The 18,491-nt window shown below is 34.3% G+C and overlaps 1 protein-coding gene across 4 annotated transcripts in view; it reads right to left on the bottom strand.

Moving 5' to 3' along the window:
* The window catches only part of KNTC1 (kinetochore associated 1), a 41,528-nt gene that overhangs the window by 21,876 nt on the left and 1,161 nt on the right, over positions 1-18,491 (bottom strand). For 3 of the 4 annotated variants that reach the window (XR_011135062.1, XM_068911094.1, XM_068911095.1), the window contains exons 5-33: positions 18,109-18,181; positions 17,325-17,402; positions 16,703-16,737; positions 16,360-16,470; positions 15,365-15,458; positions 14,947-14,999; positions 14,535-14,647; positions 14,082-14,136; positions 13,320-13,418; positions 12,164-12,207; positions 11,984-12,049; positions 11,819-11,894; positions 10,618-10,743; positions 10,434-10,523; positions 9,671-9,736; positions 9,119-9,180; positions 8,601-8,712; positions 7,661-7,804; positions 7,363-7,419; positions 7,179-7,280; positions 5,942-6,058; positions 5,280-5,423; positions 4,885-4,983; positions 3,786-3,889; positions 3,500-3,605; positions 2,532-2,666; positions 1,185-1,304; positions 301-370; positions 158-225 (exon numbers count right to left, since the gene is read on the bottom strand). Coding sequence is in view for 3 of the 4 variants with exons in the window: in XM_068911094.1 (XP_068767195.1) it covers positions 158-225; positions 301-370; positions 1,185-1,304; positions 2,532-2,666; positions 3,500-3,605; positions 3,786-3,889; positions 4,885-4,983; positions 5,280-5,423; positions 5,942-6,058; positions 7,179-7,280; positions 7,363-7,419; positions 7,661-7,804; positions 8,601-8,712; positions 9,119-9,180; positions 9,671-9,736; positions 10,434-10,523; positions 10,618-10,743; positions 11,819-11,894; positions 11,984-12,049; positions 12,164-12,207; positions 13,320-13,418; positions 14,082-14,136; positions 14,535-14,647; positions 14,947-14,999; positions 15,365-15,458; positions 16,360-16,470; positions 16,703-16,737; positions 17,325-17,402; positions 18,109-18,181 (2,619 nt within the window). In the remaining variant the exon portion in view is untranslated. The remainder of the gene's footprint in view (positions 1-157; positions 226-300; positions 371-1,184; positions 1,305-2,531; positions 2,667-3,499; positions 3,606-3,785; positions 3,890-4,884; positions 4,984-5,279; positions 5,424-5,941; positions 6,059-7,178; positions 7,281-7,362; positions 7,420-7,660; positions 7,805-8,600; positions 8,713-9,118; positions 9,181-9,670; positions 9,737-10,433; positions 10,524-10,617; positions 10,744-11,818; positions 11,895-11,983; positions 12,050-12,163; positions 12,208-13,319; positions 13,419-14,081; positions 14,137-14,534; positions 14,648-14,946; positions 15,000-15,364; positions 15,459-16,359; positions 16,471-16,702; positions 16,738-17,324; positions 17,403-18,108; positions 18,182-18,491) is intronic. The other variant, XM_068911096.1, reaches the window with a different exon arrangement.

The raw sequence follows: 18,491 nt of genomic DNA, 5'->3' as shown, positions 1-18,491 counted from the left end.
ATAGATGTATCACCGACTTCAAACAGATTGTAAGGCTACAAATACCTTTTGCATAAGAGTTGTAAATACAAATAATTTTTTATATCATCCATGTTATAAGAACAACTGAAACAGCTGTAGTAAATCAAAAGTAGTTTGAAACTAAGAAAATACCTACCTGCAGGGTAGCAAGTGTTTCGAACATTTTTAGGCTTGCTTTACATTCATCTTTTTTCAGAGGATTTTCTGTTGGGGGAGAAAAACAATTACTTCCTGACTCCACTTACAAACAAAATAAAAGATTTGCAAGTTATAACTTACCTTTTTGAATGCTAAACAGGAATTTAACGATTTCCACAAGTGTCTTTGTCAGAAACATTTGTGTTTTGTGCTGAAGAAAAGGGAAATGTTAAGGTTTTGTTTCAGTCAAAAAGTAGCCAGCAACAGGCAGTGATTTTCGGGCTTTCACTCTATTAAAATATTATGCAGTGTTCTGCAAATATCTTGAGCAACAATTCTCACCTCTAAAATACTATCAGTTGAAAAGCAAGGGAACAGAAATTTATTGTAAATATGCATCCTTTATAGAAATAGTATATATATTGCAACTATAAAATATATATGTACTCCACTAGTCTGTTAGATCTCACAGGAATTTTGAAATTCTTCACTCTTCCCCCTTTGTTCTTCTTTCTTCTTCCCAGAATAACCCTCTAAAACAACTGTTGAAAAAAAAATCCTCTTCTGTGGTTAACAAGCTAACAATGTGCACTGTCAACTGTGGTGCTTCATCCCTCTTTGGTGCTTGTGTGGCTTTGCCACACTTCCTACAATTTTTGAATACATATTTTCAAAGAAACTAAAGTAAGAATTGGAAAATATGTAAGAGTCACGATGTAATAATAAGGTAGGATTTACAAAAATATTCACAGAATGCAGATGGTGGTGCCACTGTGTGGATATGCCTTTAAAAATAACATGAAGTAATTTTACAGTATATAGACTCAGAATAATTCAGGCTGGAAGAGACTCCTAGAGATCACTTAGTCCAGCCTTCTGCTTAAAGCAGGGTCAGTTCCTCAGCCCTCTTTGCTGCAAGACATAGCTTTTACATTTTCATTCCCTAACTTTTTAAAAGCATCTGGGTAAGAAGAGTATTTAGAATAGTTAATGCATGCACTTTATGATGTGAAAAGACTTAGTACCTCCTCAGAATTATCTGCTTTATTCTGCAGTACCAGCGTTCCCCATACAGTTAGTCTCTCTGCAACTTTCTCAGCTTCAGTAAGAGTCAGAGATTTTAATAGAGTCAGAGATTCCTCTCCCTGCAGGAAATAAATAAATAAATAAATAAAGCAGAAGTAAGCAAACAAAAAAAGCATTTGCTTTCGGAAGGGTTTAACTTTCTTAACAGCCAAGTTATGCATGTTTATCTACTTCAGCACAATATTTGTGTGATGGCCCCGTCGATAAGATTTGTGCTCCATTGATGAATTTCAAATATCTTCATAAAATACATTTACCATGACATGACTCCCTTAAATCCCCGGAATAATTTTCACTAAAGCTATGACGCTTTCAGTAAAACCCATGTGTTTATTTGCTGAGGGTGATAAAAAGCAGATTAAAAATTCAGTCTTACAAAATAACTCACTGGCATTTATGCAATGCTTCTAAAACAGTATGACTACTGAGAATTGTGCATACGATGAAGTGTTAACATAAGAAACTATTTTGCAGTTTGTTAATTTGATCCGAAGCCTCCTATTCTTCAAGTCAAAGAGATTATAATAACATAACTAGGGATAACCACAGATTATAGACGTAATCACCAATTCAGTAATTAAAGACATCTATTGGAATGCAGCTAAGTTAAATGTTCTAGTTAAGACACTGATGCAATTTAAAGGTTATATAAGGCTTTTGTTTTGTTTTGTTTCTTTTTCTTTTTTTCTTTTTCCTTTTTTTTTTTTTTTTTGCTAAACTGGGTCTTAAAATTAACAGTTCTAGACAGAAGGCTGTATGGAAAAGCAACCTGTTTTGTTTGGATGCAACAACAAAGTTATGCTTTGAACGTTCAACACCCAGCATCACAAGACACACAGCCTGCAGTATACACAGCACTTAGGCACCCTTAATATCAGAGAAGCGGCTATGTATTGATGTGGGGTATCAAACTGCATTACCACCTCAGAAATTTTTTGTTTCCTGTTAGCAAGAAAGCAACTTGCTCAAAAGCAATTCCAGCAAAAACGCATGTGAAAAATATGTAGCATACTTTACTTCAAAGCCCGTCTTACGTATATGGGACATTGCTTTTATCCTTTTTCGTGGGAAATAAAGGAGGGTTCACTATGTTTAAAACTCTGATAAAGGTCTTATTTTCAATGCTAAGTATAGGCAGTTATGTGTACAATAGAACTGTAATAAAATACAAATATGAAAACTGTGTAGAAGACTTCAGCAAATAGTACAACCATCACCACTGTTTTGGAAAACAGGGCACAGTGTCCTTAAATACTGAGATCAAGTGACATGAAGTATTTCAGTACCCTTTCTTTGTTGATTAGGTCTATCATTCTCAGAATGTAGACTTCCACAGTGGGCAACATATATGCTGCTACAATTTTCAAAGCATCTTCTAAAGAAGTAGGGGTATCTTGTTTAAGAATGTATTTCACCAGCCTCTGTAAGAGGAAAACAGACAAGGAGTTTAGCTTGTTACAGGACACAGTCAGTCATTCGTATAAAATGATTCTGCATTGTAACTGTACAGCCCATACCAAGCAAGTTACCTAGAAGTCAATCAAATTTTATCTACAGGCAAATCTTAACTGGGATTGGGCTAGAAAAAAAGAGAATTATGTATGTTGGTATAGATGTGCAAATTATACTAGGAACTCTCCAAATTCAGGGACCTCATCTAGCACAACAAGATGGCAAAGCACTTTTCCAGGAATGCTCGTATTTTCTCCCTGTTAAAGGAGAGACACTGAAAACAAAAATCCTCAAACATTGTATGCAGTGACTTTAGGAAAAATCAGACTGGAAGGCTTAAGAGCTTGTAGCCTGGCATTTCTTTAGTTCCCCTCCCTCTTTTCTTTCCCCTCCCCTTGTGGAAAGCACTAGATCATCAGTGCTAGCCTATCTGAGATCTTCTAGTTCTTAAATAAAAATTGCTTAAAAATCACCTGGCTTTCAGGCAAGTATGCAGAACAAGATTAGTTTACTCCAAGCATAAAGAAACCAAACCAAACTCACATAGTTACTGAAAACAGACTAAAGACTGGATTTAAAATATTCTTGACTGATACGTTCAGATGTAGGTATCTTGTTAAAAAAAATGACAGTGCAAGGAAATCACAACCATACAAGCAGACAGGCGTTGATAACAGATGGCAGGTACCAGCTGCTAAGTTCTTATGCAAAATCTGGCCTCTAATATCTCATCCAAATACATGCAGAAAAGCGTGCAGATTTTTTCCTTAATAGAAGTCATGAGAGGGTACTGATCATTTACCATTATCATTTGCTTGTCCTTTAAGAGATTAGTATCTCTTATCCCATAGGCTCGCAAAAGCTTCTTCATCTCCATCAGCTGGTAACTTTCCTGCAATAACTTTACTCTGTGGACAGATCAAACCATTGTTCATTTCCTTGCTACTTAGATATAATCATAATACATCAGAGAATGCATAACATTTGTTACCCCCCCTCCAACCCCCCCCAAAAAAGAAAAATTCTTGTTGAGAGTGTACATAGAATCATCTGACGGTTGAGATGTAGAGTGTGGGATGTTGCCTTACTTGAAATGATTCATTTCCAAATGCTGCTTTACCAGCAGCTCCACTGCTGCGCTCCACGGTACCACTGCACCATGCATTATCTGCAGAACTGCGTCAAATTTCAGCTATAAAAGGAAACAAAGACATTAATTTTTCCAAAATAAGCTATCAGGTAATCTCTTGAAGCATTGTTCACATGCGATTCATTTAGATAAGCATTTTATTTCCTGGCCTAATCTCCACTTGCATAAAGGGAATATCATTATCCTAATACGATGTGTCAAATTAGTGCAGTCATTTACGACATCATAGAGCTTGAGCTTCATACGCGCTCGAATTGGCGAGTTTTCCATGTGATATCATCAAAACTATGCTTTAAGTTCTGTAAGCATGTCCTTATTTCAAAGTTTCTATAACATTTGTTTAAGACACATCTGAGAACATTTTCCCTATCTTTAGCAAGATACTTAATCATGTAAAATATCTTACAAAGTCTCTTTCATTTTTTTAAGGAAAAAGTTAATTAATTTACAGGTATGTGTCTTGACTTGTTTTTTAACTTCATTAAATCACCTCACTATAACATTTCAAGTATATAGCTTATAGTGTATAGTACTTACTATAAACTTCACAGCTGCTCATGCACCTTCAAATGTTGTTATTAAAGAAAATGCTGCAGGTGATATAGAATATCTCCAAACAGATAGATATACAAAACGAAAGTAACCTAAGTAATTTGAATCGTTCAACAATAAAGCAAGATGCTACCTCACTGACCATTCTCCATATTACCACAATTCCGGACCTCATTTAATGATCCTGGGTGCTGAGAGTGGTCAATCGTTAGCTGAATGCCATTTCCACAACTGCTCGCCAAAAGTGGCAATGAAGTAGAAACAAACCACTCCAAGATAAAGAAAATATGCATGCCATCAGATCAAACAAAGAACATTACATGGGAGAAGATTATTAAAGATGGAATAAAAACCAACCAAACAAAAAACCAGCATAGTATTTGGTCCTCTTCATACCACTCACTGTACTTAGATAAAAATCTTGTTTTTCTTTCTGAACTAATATATTAGAGCCATGTAATGACTATTTTGTAAAACATACTTACATCTATATCAGAGATGCAGCCAACGACAGCTATTGCCTTTGCCTCCCACGCAGTTTCAAATACTGAAGTAGACCGTGTACGACAGCGTTCTAGCAAATCCTGGATATTTTGATAAAGAAAATTAGGATGTTTGAACACAGAAAAACCAGGAATATAATAGGATACAAACAATAATGAAAAGGTTTTTGGATACTAAAGGACAGATTTGGCTATTCTCTCTTGTATCTGTTAATACCCCACTGCTGAAATAGTAACTTTCAATAAGTTTATTAACAGAAGTAAGCTAATCTGAAAGCTGGTCCTAAAATTCAAATGTAACTAAAAATGGTTTGGCCAAATCAGACTTAATTTCCTGCTTACTCCTGCTTTCTTCCAAAGAGAGAAAATATGAATACCTTTATGTACTGTAAAAGAAGTTCATCTTTTTGTAGATTATGTTCACGCAAGTAGGGTTTTATAAACTTCTCCAAAATGCAGGGGACAAGCTCTGGTGCCAAAATTTTATCAAACATGCAAAAAACAATAGTAGTCGCGTTTTCCTGGGCAGCAAGCAGAACAATGGCAAATTAGAACATAATATGTGTTAGAATATGATCCTTTATTTCTCCAATAGCCTAATTTAACATCCACTGCCCAATTAAATCAACTGAAAGATCTGTGAAATAGCATCTGTTTAGCTGAAATAAAAGCAAACACCCAACATCTTCCTTTTATAAAGCCCTGAACTGTTCAGTTGTACCTCTAATTTCTCTGTTGCTAATGCCTGTGCCAGGATTCAGTACATCTGACCTGTCATGAATTGCAAACGAATGGGATTTAAGTCATACTTTTTCTTAGTACCATGTCAAATTATGTGTTTATACCCCCTATTTAATAAAATTTATAACACAGTGTATCAAAAAGTCTTATCCAATTATGAACACAAAATTAACCGATTAAATGAAAATTTCAGGATTCCTGTTCTGCCTAGCTTCAAATCCTATCCTAAAATGTTTTTCTCCTTTTCAGAAATACCTACTGCTCAAAAGCACTGTTTTTGAAGTGCCTGCAGAATTACCTTCTCAAAATCACAGAGCGCCAGCCGGCAATTGTATTTTCTGTACAGATTTATCAGTTCCTGTAAATCATTTACCAGCTTCCTTAACCGATGTACCTCTTCACAGTCACCACATCTCTGAAACAGTATTCATAAAGGAAACATTAGATGACTTACTACAGTCTTCAAATCAGTCAAGTGCTGTCATGAAGGGGAAGAAAATAATTTGCTTTCCACATCTCTGGTATAAGGATAACCAACTTACAACGTAGCAAGGATTTCTGGTAAGATGTTAAGGAGGGGGGAAAAAAAAAAACTCTAAAGATAAGGATAGTGCAACACTGGAACATCCTGCATACGGAAGGGGTATGAGCAGTTCATTCACAGAAAGTCTTTACAGATTAGACAAATGGCTATCAAGGGCAACACACCTACAATTGACCCTTTCTTTGGGGTAGGCGCTCTATTTTTTTTCTCTGATTTTCTGAGAAACTTTGCATATAATTTTTATGCTTTGCATACTTTATGGATCTCTGTGCTGAACTGTTACCTTCATAGGGCATATAATGATAAATTTAAGCCACCTGTTGAAAATGCAACTTAATAGAGGAAACTTCTCTTTGTTCCATTAGGTGTTTCACACGTAGGATTCAGAAATTTAAGAATGTAGATTTAACTAATACAGAACGTCCTTTTTTCAGTACAGCTGTTTAGCTTTAAGCTTTATCAGTTTTCCACTTTCTTACTACCACTTTCGTAGATGCTGGTATACCTAGCATACATAACATACACGACTTATTTGTATTTACGTAACTCAATATCCATAACCTCACGGCTAGCTGATTTTAAAGATACCTATTTTCTCCAGACTATAGCATATGGTTAATAGCAAAAAACCCTGAAATTTTTGATAGAGATGAAACGTTTCTGATTTAAGTTCACATGGAGGATCTTTACTGGAATTTAAGGTTTTTGTAGTATGTGAGCTTATTTGTATATTACAAAACACTCAGGTATATTATGCATGTTTAGACTATTAATACACTTAACGGTGTTAATGTTGCACTGATATTTAAAAAAAAAACAAAAAAAAATTTGAACCTAATAAGACTGGAACTCAGTTACTTCCTTTCACTGAATTCAGTCATTCCTCACCAAAAACAAGTGATCTAATTGTCATGCATTCCAATTCTAGCACAGAGAGTACGTTCAGAAGTTTCTTAATATCAAATAATTATGTATCAGCCACCTTTCTTACCAAAGGATTCCACTGGTAAAAAGTTGTCATTCCCATTTCACCTTGATTTTTACTTGTAAAAAAAGTCTCTGCCATTTGGAGCCCATTTTCTGGCCAATTTGCCTGTTCAAAATAATTGACATTAGCAAGCTATATTACACGCATAGGAATACAAGTCACGCAAAGTTTCTGCAGTTTGACTGACCTTATCAGTTAATTCAAGATTTCGAGCACCTTGTTCCAGCCATTTTGCTAATATTTTCTGAAATAAGTACAGTTATAGAGTTATATTATCTATCAAAACAAAATTTGCTATTAGAAATTACATTTGAAATGAGTTCTTTTAAAGCAAAACTGTAGGAGAAAAAAATTTAAAAAAAGGCAAGAATAGGATTCTGACATTTAAAAAAGTTTTGTAGGTCTGACCATAAAATTGTCTTAGTCTGAGAAAATTACATTCTGTATTTCTTAAGTCTGTACTGACATTTCTTTAGTAGTCTTACCTGTCCCTTTGGCACAACTCTTCTTAAGAAAGGAATCACAACATTTTTAAGCCACAAACATAGCTCCTTTAAAGGAACAGTGACATGGATGGCATTAAGCAGGTTCTCTAGCATTTTCTCATCAAAGCTGCTTTCAAAATCTGCCTAAAACAGAACAATTTATAGGTTAACGGAGTTTGTTTGATACTTTGTAGAGGTTTACTGGATACTTTTTAACACTGTTTCACTAATACAAAGAAACAGTAGATTTCACAAAGGCAAAGAGAAAAATCTCAACATGCATAGATAGGAATTAAAAAAAAAAACCTCCCCCTAAAAAGTCTGCTCAGAAAAACTAGAGTAAGGTCTTCTTAAACATGACCCAACTGAAGCAAAATTTTTTGCTAATTATGGTGGCACAACCATACTTCTACTTTAAGATTCATCTTATAGTTCTATCTTACTAAGAAAAAAAAAAAAAAAGAGACACAGACCTGAAATTTCTGCACTACATAATATAATAGCCTGCAGCCACTATTATGAATCTGTCATTCAGAGTAAGGAGTCTATGTGATTGTTTTTAAAAGACTTGCAAGGTAGCCAGCAAATGCCACTTAAAAATTCTGTAAGTTACCAAGAGCTGGGCTCCAAAGAAGATGAACATAAGATTACAACCACCACAGAATAAGTCACAACATGAATCAATAAATTATTGTCCTTCAGGCCTAGAAGTATGCTTTCTGACATCAGAAATACTAGTTCATTCTTAAACCAATAAGTTCAGCTTTCCAAGCATGAGCAGGTAATCATTGTGATAAAAGATGAGATGCTGTCATAGACCTTTGCTTCTTTGACAAGCTGTTTCATAACAGCATCAATCTGACTCTATTAAGTTAGGCTGGAAAGTTTAAGAGACTTAACACCCTCCATACACACCAAAGAGATGCCTATGTCCTCTTACTTGATGCCTAAGCCAAAGGTACTGTGCACAAGGTAAATTTCCTTCTTCTAGCTGAAAAAGGATATTCTTGAAAATGTCTTCATTATTCAAGAATTCCGTCCAAGCAATACCACTAGAAGTAAGAGGAAGAAAAAAAATCTATTATTATATGTCAACATTAAAAAGAAAAAGGGGAGGGAACAAACAAACAAACCCACAAACCTTTTCTAGCTAGTGCTATGTGCTATAAGAGATAAGGGCAGTGTTAAACTGGGGGGGGGGATTACACCCCTCCAATATACATTAAAAAAAATTACACAGGATAGTTCTTGTGCAGTAGATAATACATGTTTTCAACATATATGCTGGCTCAACTTCCCATCCTCTGCAGTAGAGGAAGGGAAACTTCATGAAAAAAAAAAAAAAGGATTTAAAGTTTAGTAAACTTTACAAGTTTAAAAATCTTAATTTCAGCTGCAGATATTTTGACCATTGTAATTAAATTTACCTTCAATCTTAACAAGTCTTAAAAAGCAAACCTGAATTTCTCTAGTCCAAAGGCTCCATAGAAAGTGGTAAGCCTTGCCTGAGCTCTCAACACCTGTATGCAGACATGAAACTAAGATCAATATTTGGATTACTGAAGAGCAGTAATACACGGTTAGAATAACCACCATAAAGAGGAAGGATGTGGGAAAAGAGTCTTCAAGAATTTCAGTTAGTTACATATGTAATACAGTTTATCTAATAAAAAATTAATCCAATGTTTCATTCTTATAAACAGTTTACATTGATTCTTCTCGAAGCTGGATGAAAGCTGTCCAGTATACAACAGGACTAACTAAGAAATAAAATAAATAACTAAAAGCCCCTAAGAAAGTTTCTTCCTCCTAATTCTGGAACACTCAAAAATGAACCTTTCTATGGCTGAAGGAATCACTTAATTCTGAAAGCTGTCAGTATTGTGATTCACTCTCATTTTCAAATATAATACTTAAGTTTTTAAAAAGTTAGACAGTAGTACAGTTTTAAAACTCTCCATCATAATTGTTTACCACATGGTAATACAGGGCTGCAAAGTTTGTCCTCACCTCAGTTACGGATACTAAAGCCCCATCAGGTGATGGGGCAATGGTTCTATCATCTCTCTTCAAGATCTGAAACAAATACAGGAAGATTTGGCTGACAACCCAGTTGCTGCAGAACGTATCAGACACAGTAGCATGAATTCAATGAGGACGCTAGCAAAAACCTAGCGCCTCTGTATATTGCAGGCTTTATTCTACAATGTTGGGCTGTGATTGGATTTCTGCACGCATGGAGGATCAGACATACAACGTGCATCTCTAGTTCTGCTCTAGTTCTAGGCGGGAAGACTGAAATGATGGAGAAAAACAAATAAAAACATATTTTGATTTTTTTAGTCCTGAAATTAAAAGGAATTTACGATGACTGCTACTCAAAAGTAAAACCTGCTTTCTGATGTGAAAGTAAGGCTGCAAACCCTTTTTTGCCCTCATGCAGAAAGCAGTTAAAAAAAAAAAAAATCCCTTCACATACACAAGTTATCTAGATAATTAGCCCACAGACTGCAGGTACACCTAGAAGCAATTTTTTTTTTTTTTTGCTGTTTTTAGTTAACACAACCAGCATGTGTGCTGTTAACAGCAGGAACTAGATTGGAACAAGCTTTGCTGCTTCTTCTTGTTTGGTAATATACAATCTATAACACATTTACTTTTTGAATAACTGTTATTCTGTTGCAAACATCCCCCTCAAGTTGTACAGAAGCATGTAATAGGAATAAGTAGATATAAGAAATCCGATTTGAAGAAACAAAGTCCCTGAACTTACCCTGACTTTAGCGTAGTTTAACATTTCTTGAGTTGTTTCATATAGCGGCCATGGAGCATTTATGCAGTAATCCACAACAAACTGGCTATCCTGTTGGAGTTGATTTAAATTTTTTCCGTAACCAAAGTGCCTTTATAATTTGAATTAAAACAGTACGGAAGGAAGAGAGAATACAAAAGCATACCTGAATTTTTTGCAGATTTTCTTTGGCTTCATTCACAAGATCTAACCAGACAGTTTGACCATAACTCCCGATAGAAGCTGAGGCCAGTCTCTCTAAAATAGTGTTTGCTTTCACTTTGTATACAAGCTATTTAAAAAAGAAAGACTCAGTGTTCAATTTGATGCACTTCATCTTTAAGCAGACAATGTTCAACCGAGAACTCAACGCATTCTGTCACAGTTGAATTGACATGAAGCGTGTCCATATGCACCAAATGATTTCATTACAGAAACGGATTATCTATCAGTTCCTAATAATCATGATTGTTGAGTTTATGTTAAAGATCCTAGAAAGATTAAATACTTGAAACAAATCAAAAATCCAAAAGAACATCTTCAGTTAGTAAGACTCCCTATATATTAAATATAAATATGAAGCTAACCCTATAAAAATGCTTTTAATCCCATTTGTTCATTAGTTCATTATTAAAGAGGTTATTTTTTAAATAAATTCTGATTATTTGCAGCTTCCTGTGTCCACGGAAGAGTACAGCTCCACTACAAGGAACATTCTATAACTTTTTAAAGCTCTTGCCAGAATCAATCTATTCCTGTGGATTTTAATAGGAAATCCAGCACAACCTCAACCAGAAAAGTGAGATTTGCCGCCTACAGAAATGGATGGGGAGGTGAGGAATCTCACTGTTCTCAGATTTATTTATTTATTTATTGTGAGATTAGGGGAGGTGTCACTCTCAGATCCTGATAACTCTTAAAAGTTAACAGGTATTGAAGGAGTTCCACAACTTTATACAAACACCTTATGGAGATCGAGCAATAAATAAAAGATTTTGCATTCACATTGCATTATTTAGTCAGACTGCATTCACTGATTTGTTCATATGTTCATGAATGCACGTGAGAATTCTCTTTTTCAAGCAGTACTGTCTCCTGACACTTAAAAGCACAAACGCCCCTTCTCTTGATCCAGCAACTCTTATTTGGATCACCGCATGTAGCGCTGCATCACTTCCCATTGCAATGTTTGTTAGTCACGGTAAATAAAAACATAGTTCACCATGCAGCTGGCTAATTTTGAATCAACTTTCATCTATAAAAAGTTGGTAATGTGACATTCCAACACTTCTGTAATATTTTAAATGCTCTCTACTGGGCTATGCTAATTAATCTCCTGCAGTGATTATCAAAACCGGGCAACTTACCTCAACATCCAGTTCAAACTGAATAGCAAAATTCTCAGCTTCAGTGAATTTGTGCTTGTGAAGTAAGCGACTTAGTCTAAGGGTGAAATAAAGTAAAACTTTATACTTATATTTAAAGCGCCAAGTTACAGATGGTAAAAAATAAAATTTAGAGGAAAAAAGTACCTATTTTCTGGCAAGGCTTCTGTTAAACTTCTCATCACAACAATAGAAACTGGACCTTCAGGGGAACTGAAGGTGATAAAGGGAACTATTTTAGTTTATCATTGTAAAATAACTGTATGTGGAAGTAATCTGCCATTTTTATACAACAGTGATCTAGTGATATACAAAACATTATCTTACATCCGATGATTTTCATGAATTCCTTCCAAGAAGTATATTGTATCCTGTAGCAAATAATAACAGAAATCATTAGTTAGGAAGGAAGGAGGGAAAAAAAAGTCATAAGAAAGCAAAACTGTAATGCATTAAGTTTTATTAATTTGGAAGCAAACTACTGCTCTTCTTTCAGATTTTTTTGTTTTGCTTTGTTTTTTATCTTAGCATTTTATTTCTTGGATGGTTTCCACCATCTAAAATTTCTGATGACCTTAACTGGACTTTTCATTTACGCACTGAAACCATACTACTATCCCAGTTTAGCTGCCATCAATTCATTCTCTAAACAAATGAATCATCTTCTTAAATTTATTCTTCACTTTCTTTCTGTCCAAGCCATAACCAGGCCACACTGTATCCATCGTCATATCTTTTAGAATTCAACCTCTGTGCTACATTCCACAAATGGAATATTGTCAATTGGAGAAATGCCAGAGCATATAAAATCTCAGACCCAAGAAAAGTGATACATTGGCCATGATTTTCTACGCAGTGTAGCTGTATATATCTTTTCTGCCAAGTGCTTCATACCAGACAAGTAAATTCATCAGCTTCCCCTTTTATCGCATATCAGATCCAGGCTTTAGTACATTCACTTTCGTGATTCTAATAACGAGCCATTCTTTAGACTTCTGACTTGGTATCCTCTCACATACCCACTCCACTTCAGTCTTCATAACATTCCTAATTCATCAAGTTCTCATCAACTTCTTTTTGACTTTCTCCTCTTGTTAAAGTCTTTATAAAGAAGTAATTTAGAAATAAAAAGTAGTTCTTCCATCTAAAAATCTAAATCTCAAATAAACCCAGACTATTTTTATGCTAAGAAAATTAAAAACTTCATACAACTTTTAGCTATAACAGCAGCAAGAACAATTGGTAGCAGAATTAAACATTACACTAATAGATCTGAGCCCAGAATCAACCTGTTCAGTTTACTATAAATTGCATCTTTTCCTGTGGGGACATCATTTAATCTTTTTATGTACAGTTCCTGCACAGTGTCTAGCACAATTTGATTCTAATCTAGTAAGAATAACACAGTACCCTCTTTACTAATTATACTTATTAAGATAATTATATTTCTTTAAAAAACAACAAAAAAACATTCTAAACATACTGTGCTGCTCCCACTTTGAACAAGTGAAGAAACAATAGATACTTCCAAAGAATACAGCAGTTGCATAGCAGGCAATGCAAAAACCATTAGACTTTTCATCTGGGAAAAAAAAAAAAAGAAAGGACGCGAGAGGAAATGAATATATAAACAAAAAAGATGAAAGCGTTGTATACTGGTGCCACAGTCTTATTTTCAGAATCACTTCTTGGTTATTACAGAATTAGACAGAACGTGTATTTTTTTTTTAATAAGTCTTCGAAAAAAAGCAGATCTCTACAATTTGAGAAAGTTTAATGCAGTATCAGATGTTACCATGTATAACTAGACATGCTTGATTTAAAATATTGTATCATGTTGTTTGCTGTGGCATTCTGTTTCAGTTAACTCCACTAGTTGTTCATGCAGGTAAATGCTGAATACAGCAAAGACATTGCTCTGAAGAAACCTGTGAAGGTATGAGAGACAGTAGTAGAATCTTCTGCTGTCTCCTATTTGTTTGTTTATTTTTTTAATAGTAGTCAATCAAACAAACAGCAAAGATGATTGCTCTAGTCTCTCTTATAAGACATAGCGATAGCCCCTCACTCAGTATATTCTGTTATCTAGATGGCAACAGCTCAGTTTTGACCTTGAGCTCCCGAAAGTTCTGCGTGCTCCAAATATTTAGCTGTCTCCTATTTTTGTTTTTCATTAGCAATTGCATAGCAATTGAGAAAGAGAAGACAGATAAGGAGATTGTAAAAACAGATAAGGAGATTGTACCTGTCTGTTATTGGGTACTGTCATGATTATCAGTTTAACGCTGGCAAGCCCTTGCCTACAGAACAAAGAGGAGAGGAAAAAAAAAAAAAAAGAGAAAAATATGTTGTATCAATCTAATGTTAAAACTGTGAAACATTCTTTTTTTTTTTTGTCTACAATGCAGAGCCAAGGATACTTGAGCTACAGTCCAGTATTTCGGCCTACTGCCTAGGAAAATCTCAATAGAATATATGGAGTTACAAAAGAGAGCTTTCCTACCATGCAGTTCAGTTCTTAGATCTCTTCATGTCTAAGCCTGACTCTGGTTGCTCATCTCATCAACTAGAAATTAGCCATTTTAAAAATCCATTACTAGACAAAAACAAACAAAAACCCACAAGCGACTGCTGGACATTTTCTGAAGTGGTAGACAACTTTTCACTTTTCAGAATTTGTGCTATAACATTTACTTACTGTATGACTGAAGAAGAATCTGAATCCGTAGTAAGAAGAAATTCTTCAATATGTACTAAATGCCAGTCCCAAATTAAAGTAAGAGTACAAACATCCCACATGCTCAAGATATTCTAGATTAAAGCATACAAATATTCAGATACGATCTTATATCCTCATAGAGTATATTTGTTGTCTTTTTTTGAGCAGAATATTAACATATTCCATAGCTTAAATAAATATTAGGAAGAGAATAATAACAATAATAAAAACAGCAAAACAAAATACCAAACACAGTAAGACCATATTCTCTGAAAAGAGAAGTATCTTTATCTTACAGAAACATATTTTAGAGCTATCATTTAAAAATAATTTTTATAAACTATTTCAATTTTTATAAACGGTAAAACAAAGATTAAACTGTTATACATACCTCTGTATCTAAAACAAACAGCAGATTGCCAAGAACTTGAAGTTTCACTGCACCTAAGGAAAGACAAAAAGCCATATTCACGTAAACTTAATATTTTTCTTAAGAAATATATTTGAAGCATAAGTATTTTACAATGCACAATCAAGCGCTGGAAACATACAAACATTTAACTTTATAGACCTAGGTAGTTCCTTTAGAATTTTAGCTGCAATAGAAGCACGATTTACATATCTAAAGTTAACAATTTTGAAGCACACGTCTTGATTTACAACATAAATCTTGATTTACAACATCAGTTTTCCATTTGGTATATGTGTAACCGAATAATACAATAAAGTAACCAAAAATACCATATTACTTTCTGTAATTAAGTACAAATTCTACATTTGTCTATAAAGAAAAAAAAAATACTGTTTACCTTTGATCAGACTTGAATCAGCAAAACTTTGAGCAGACACCAGGTTATTGGTGCTATCTATCACCCATTTGGAGAGTACATAGTCACCGTTACCCTATCGGTAAAGTAAAATGGGGTTTTACATTAAATGTGGTCGTTGACCGGTTTGCTTCTTTAACTATCTTTAATTTATAAAAATATGTGGAAAGTTGTAAGACTAACCAAACACTTTACTCCCTGAGAATGTTGATATTCAGAAAAACCCTAACGTTTAAAAGTTAGCTTTTTTCCTTTCCCATTTCAAGAATGGCCTTTACCACATCAATTATTACAGTCAGCACCTGAGAACATTTTTGGGTCTTCTAAAAGCAAGCCACACTTCAAAACATCCATTTTTCATTCTTGTAGAATATGAAACCTGAATGAAATGTATACTGAACCTACTGAGAGAAATTGCATTGAATTCAATAGGCTTCAGACAATGAACTCCGAGAACTTGTTTCCAGACCACCAGAGCATTTCAAAACGAACTTTTGAACTTATTCATTAGTTCCCTTAGTTAATACATGCATAAGTACTTTGTTCAGTTGGGACCTTAAATTGTTACTTTGACAAGACTTTATTGAACCTGATAGGAAGCCTCTTGCCAACTTTGGCTTTGTCTCTCTAAGCCCAAGGTCTAGACTACTAATACACTAGCCTGTGGAATCTAGGAACCACAGTGATTTATTAAGGTCATACAACCAGGGTGAAAATCGTTTTTTCCCTAGCGGTCATAACACTGCCAGGTCTGAAATGACAACAATTGTTTCCTTAGGAGAAAAACCATAGGCAGACTGAACAACCGACAGCCTTTAAATTTGTACTGAAGGAAATGAAAAAGCAGTCTGAGTCCACAAAATGTAATGTGTTCTTTTTCAATTAGTTAGAGATAAATTTTGTTGCAGATTAAAAAAATAAATAAATAAATGTCATCATTGATCACAGAAAATTATTATAAATATTTTGCTATTTACCCCAATTATCAGATGGATGTTGTTCATTGAGTTACTTATCACAAAATTCTGACAGCCAAGGCTGTGGTACTCTTCTGTGGAAATGAAAGCTGTTTTAATCTGTCCTTGTAACTTGCAGGGAGGGAAGGAAGGCAGGCAGGCAGGCAAACAAAAGAGGAAAAAGGTGTTATTTGTACATCAGTGGATACAATGTTGAACTGCTCACTTCTCCAATGTAAAGAAAGAGTAAAAAACATAATTACTAGTTGTAAAAATGAACTAGTAAGTAACTAATGAAATGTACAGATCAAAGTTATGTTACAGACTCTGCTTTAACACGTGTGAGAGGACAGGTATTTCTTACCTTCTTGGCTGTAATCATATCTGTATTGTCAATTGCTATGTTTAAAAAAAAAAAAAGTCAAGTTAGTGTTAATTAAAACAAACAAACAAAAAAAAAAAGTAGCAAACCTTTCCCAGAGTTTTTCAGGACATACACCCACCCACCCACCCACCTTCCCCCAAACAACCACCAACTTCATATGGGATAGTTTGATCCTAACCTGACTATTCTGAAAAACACACAGACCCTACCAATGATATGGGCCAATATCTATTGATCACAATGTGGAGTTACACAAAATTAACTAATAACTATGCTTACACAGCATTAAAAATTAAAATTATTCTCAATATTCTTCAGTATAGTATTATATTATGACTTAAATTCTGCTTCCATAATATTCAGTACCCTCTCTAAAGCAATGACTCACAGGAACATAAGCTAAAGGAACTTTTAGAAGAATGCAAAAATAATTTTATTGTAGAACTAGTTGTATATCAGTTTTTCTGAAAACAAAATAAGATTACACAAAATGTTTTAGAACAAGATTCTTAACCTCAGTAGAAAGAAGCATGGAAAAGCTTCTTAAATACATCTTTCCATGTTCACATGGAAATCTCAAGTGGTTTGTACATCATCCTACCTTCCTGTGTTTTAGCAAGTGGGAGGCACATAATGCAATAGAATCCATTGCTTGTGAGAATAAACATATGATAAACACCTAAAAAAAACAAAACACACACACTTCAAACTTAACTATGCAACAGCTATAACGCTCACACCTGCTTATAAACAATACACTGAAATAAAAAAGAGTAGAGTAAGTACATACATCTTAGAGTTTTGTCTGAAATTATGATTTTTGCATGTATCAGACTGCAAATTGTGTTTTCATCATGAAACTAGGCTTAAATATCTTGCATCTCTAAATATCAAACATCTCTAGAAAAACAAACAAAAAAGTGAACTGCAAGCAATTCAAATCTATAGAACACTGAAAAAGACAATGTAACTTTTTTCCATAGAGTTGGCTAGAAATAAAATACAGCTATTAATTAGCCTAGACATTTCTAATTATTCAAAGAGAGGACTAACTAGGTCTGTGGAGAGCCAGAATAAAGTTTTGGGTCACGTGAATTATGCACTTTGTCTGCGATTTAGAAGCGATTTCACATGAAAAAACAATCAGTTTTAGAAAAGATGTGCTGAAAAAGCAATCGAATTTTCAATTTTATGAAAGCAACTGCCTTTACATTTTCATTGACCTGCAGGGTCAGGCCCAACAAGTCATAAGTGCATCTAATATTTTGCAATGCAAAATAAGACTGCATCTGATTATTTGTTTTATGCCATTTTTCCTTGGGAGATGACGGAAAAAGGAAGTCACAAAAACTGAGATAGGGAAAAAAAATTATTCAAAAGCTTACCTGCATCTGCATTATCTTTCTCAATAATGAGATTTAAATAAGTCTTCTCGCTTGGACATTTTTCAACTAAAATCTAAAATGGAATCAACATAAAGACTATTATTTTATGTTTGATTAAAAAAAAAAATCTTTATTTGAAATACTGAACACCAGTTTAAACTTTATGCTTTGTTCTTTTCTAAAGAACTGCTTAGAGACAGTAGCCCTGAGGCTTCATCCTGCATGTTCTCATTGAAATGGTTCTTGTTTAGACACACGTTCCTGGATATATCTTGCTTATGATTAAAACTAACCTGTATGATTGTTCAAACTAGAAGATGTGTTCCAACTCAATAATATTTATATTTCGATATTTGTAAGGAAAAAAAGCAACCCAAGGAATT

This window comes from Struthio camelus, chromosome 17 (genome assembly GCF_040807025.1).
Source record: "Struthio camelus isolate bStrCam1 chromosome 17, bStrCam1.hap1, whole genome shotgun sequence".
Lineage (NCBI taxonomy): Eukaryota > Metazoa > Chordata > Aves > Struthioniformes > Struthionidae > Struthio > Struthio camelus.
Note: the sequence above shows the minus strand (reverse complement) of the source record. Positions and strands in the feature narration are given on the sequence as shown.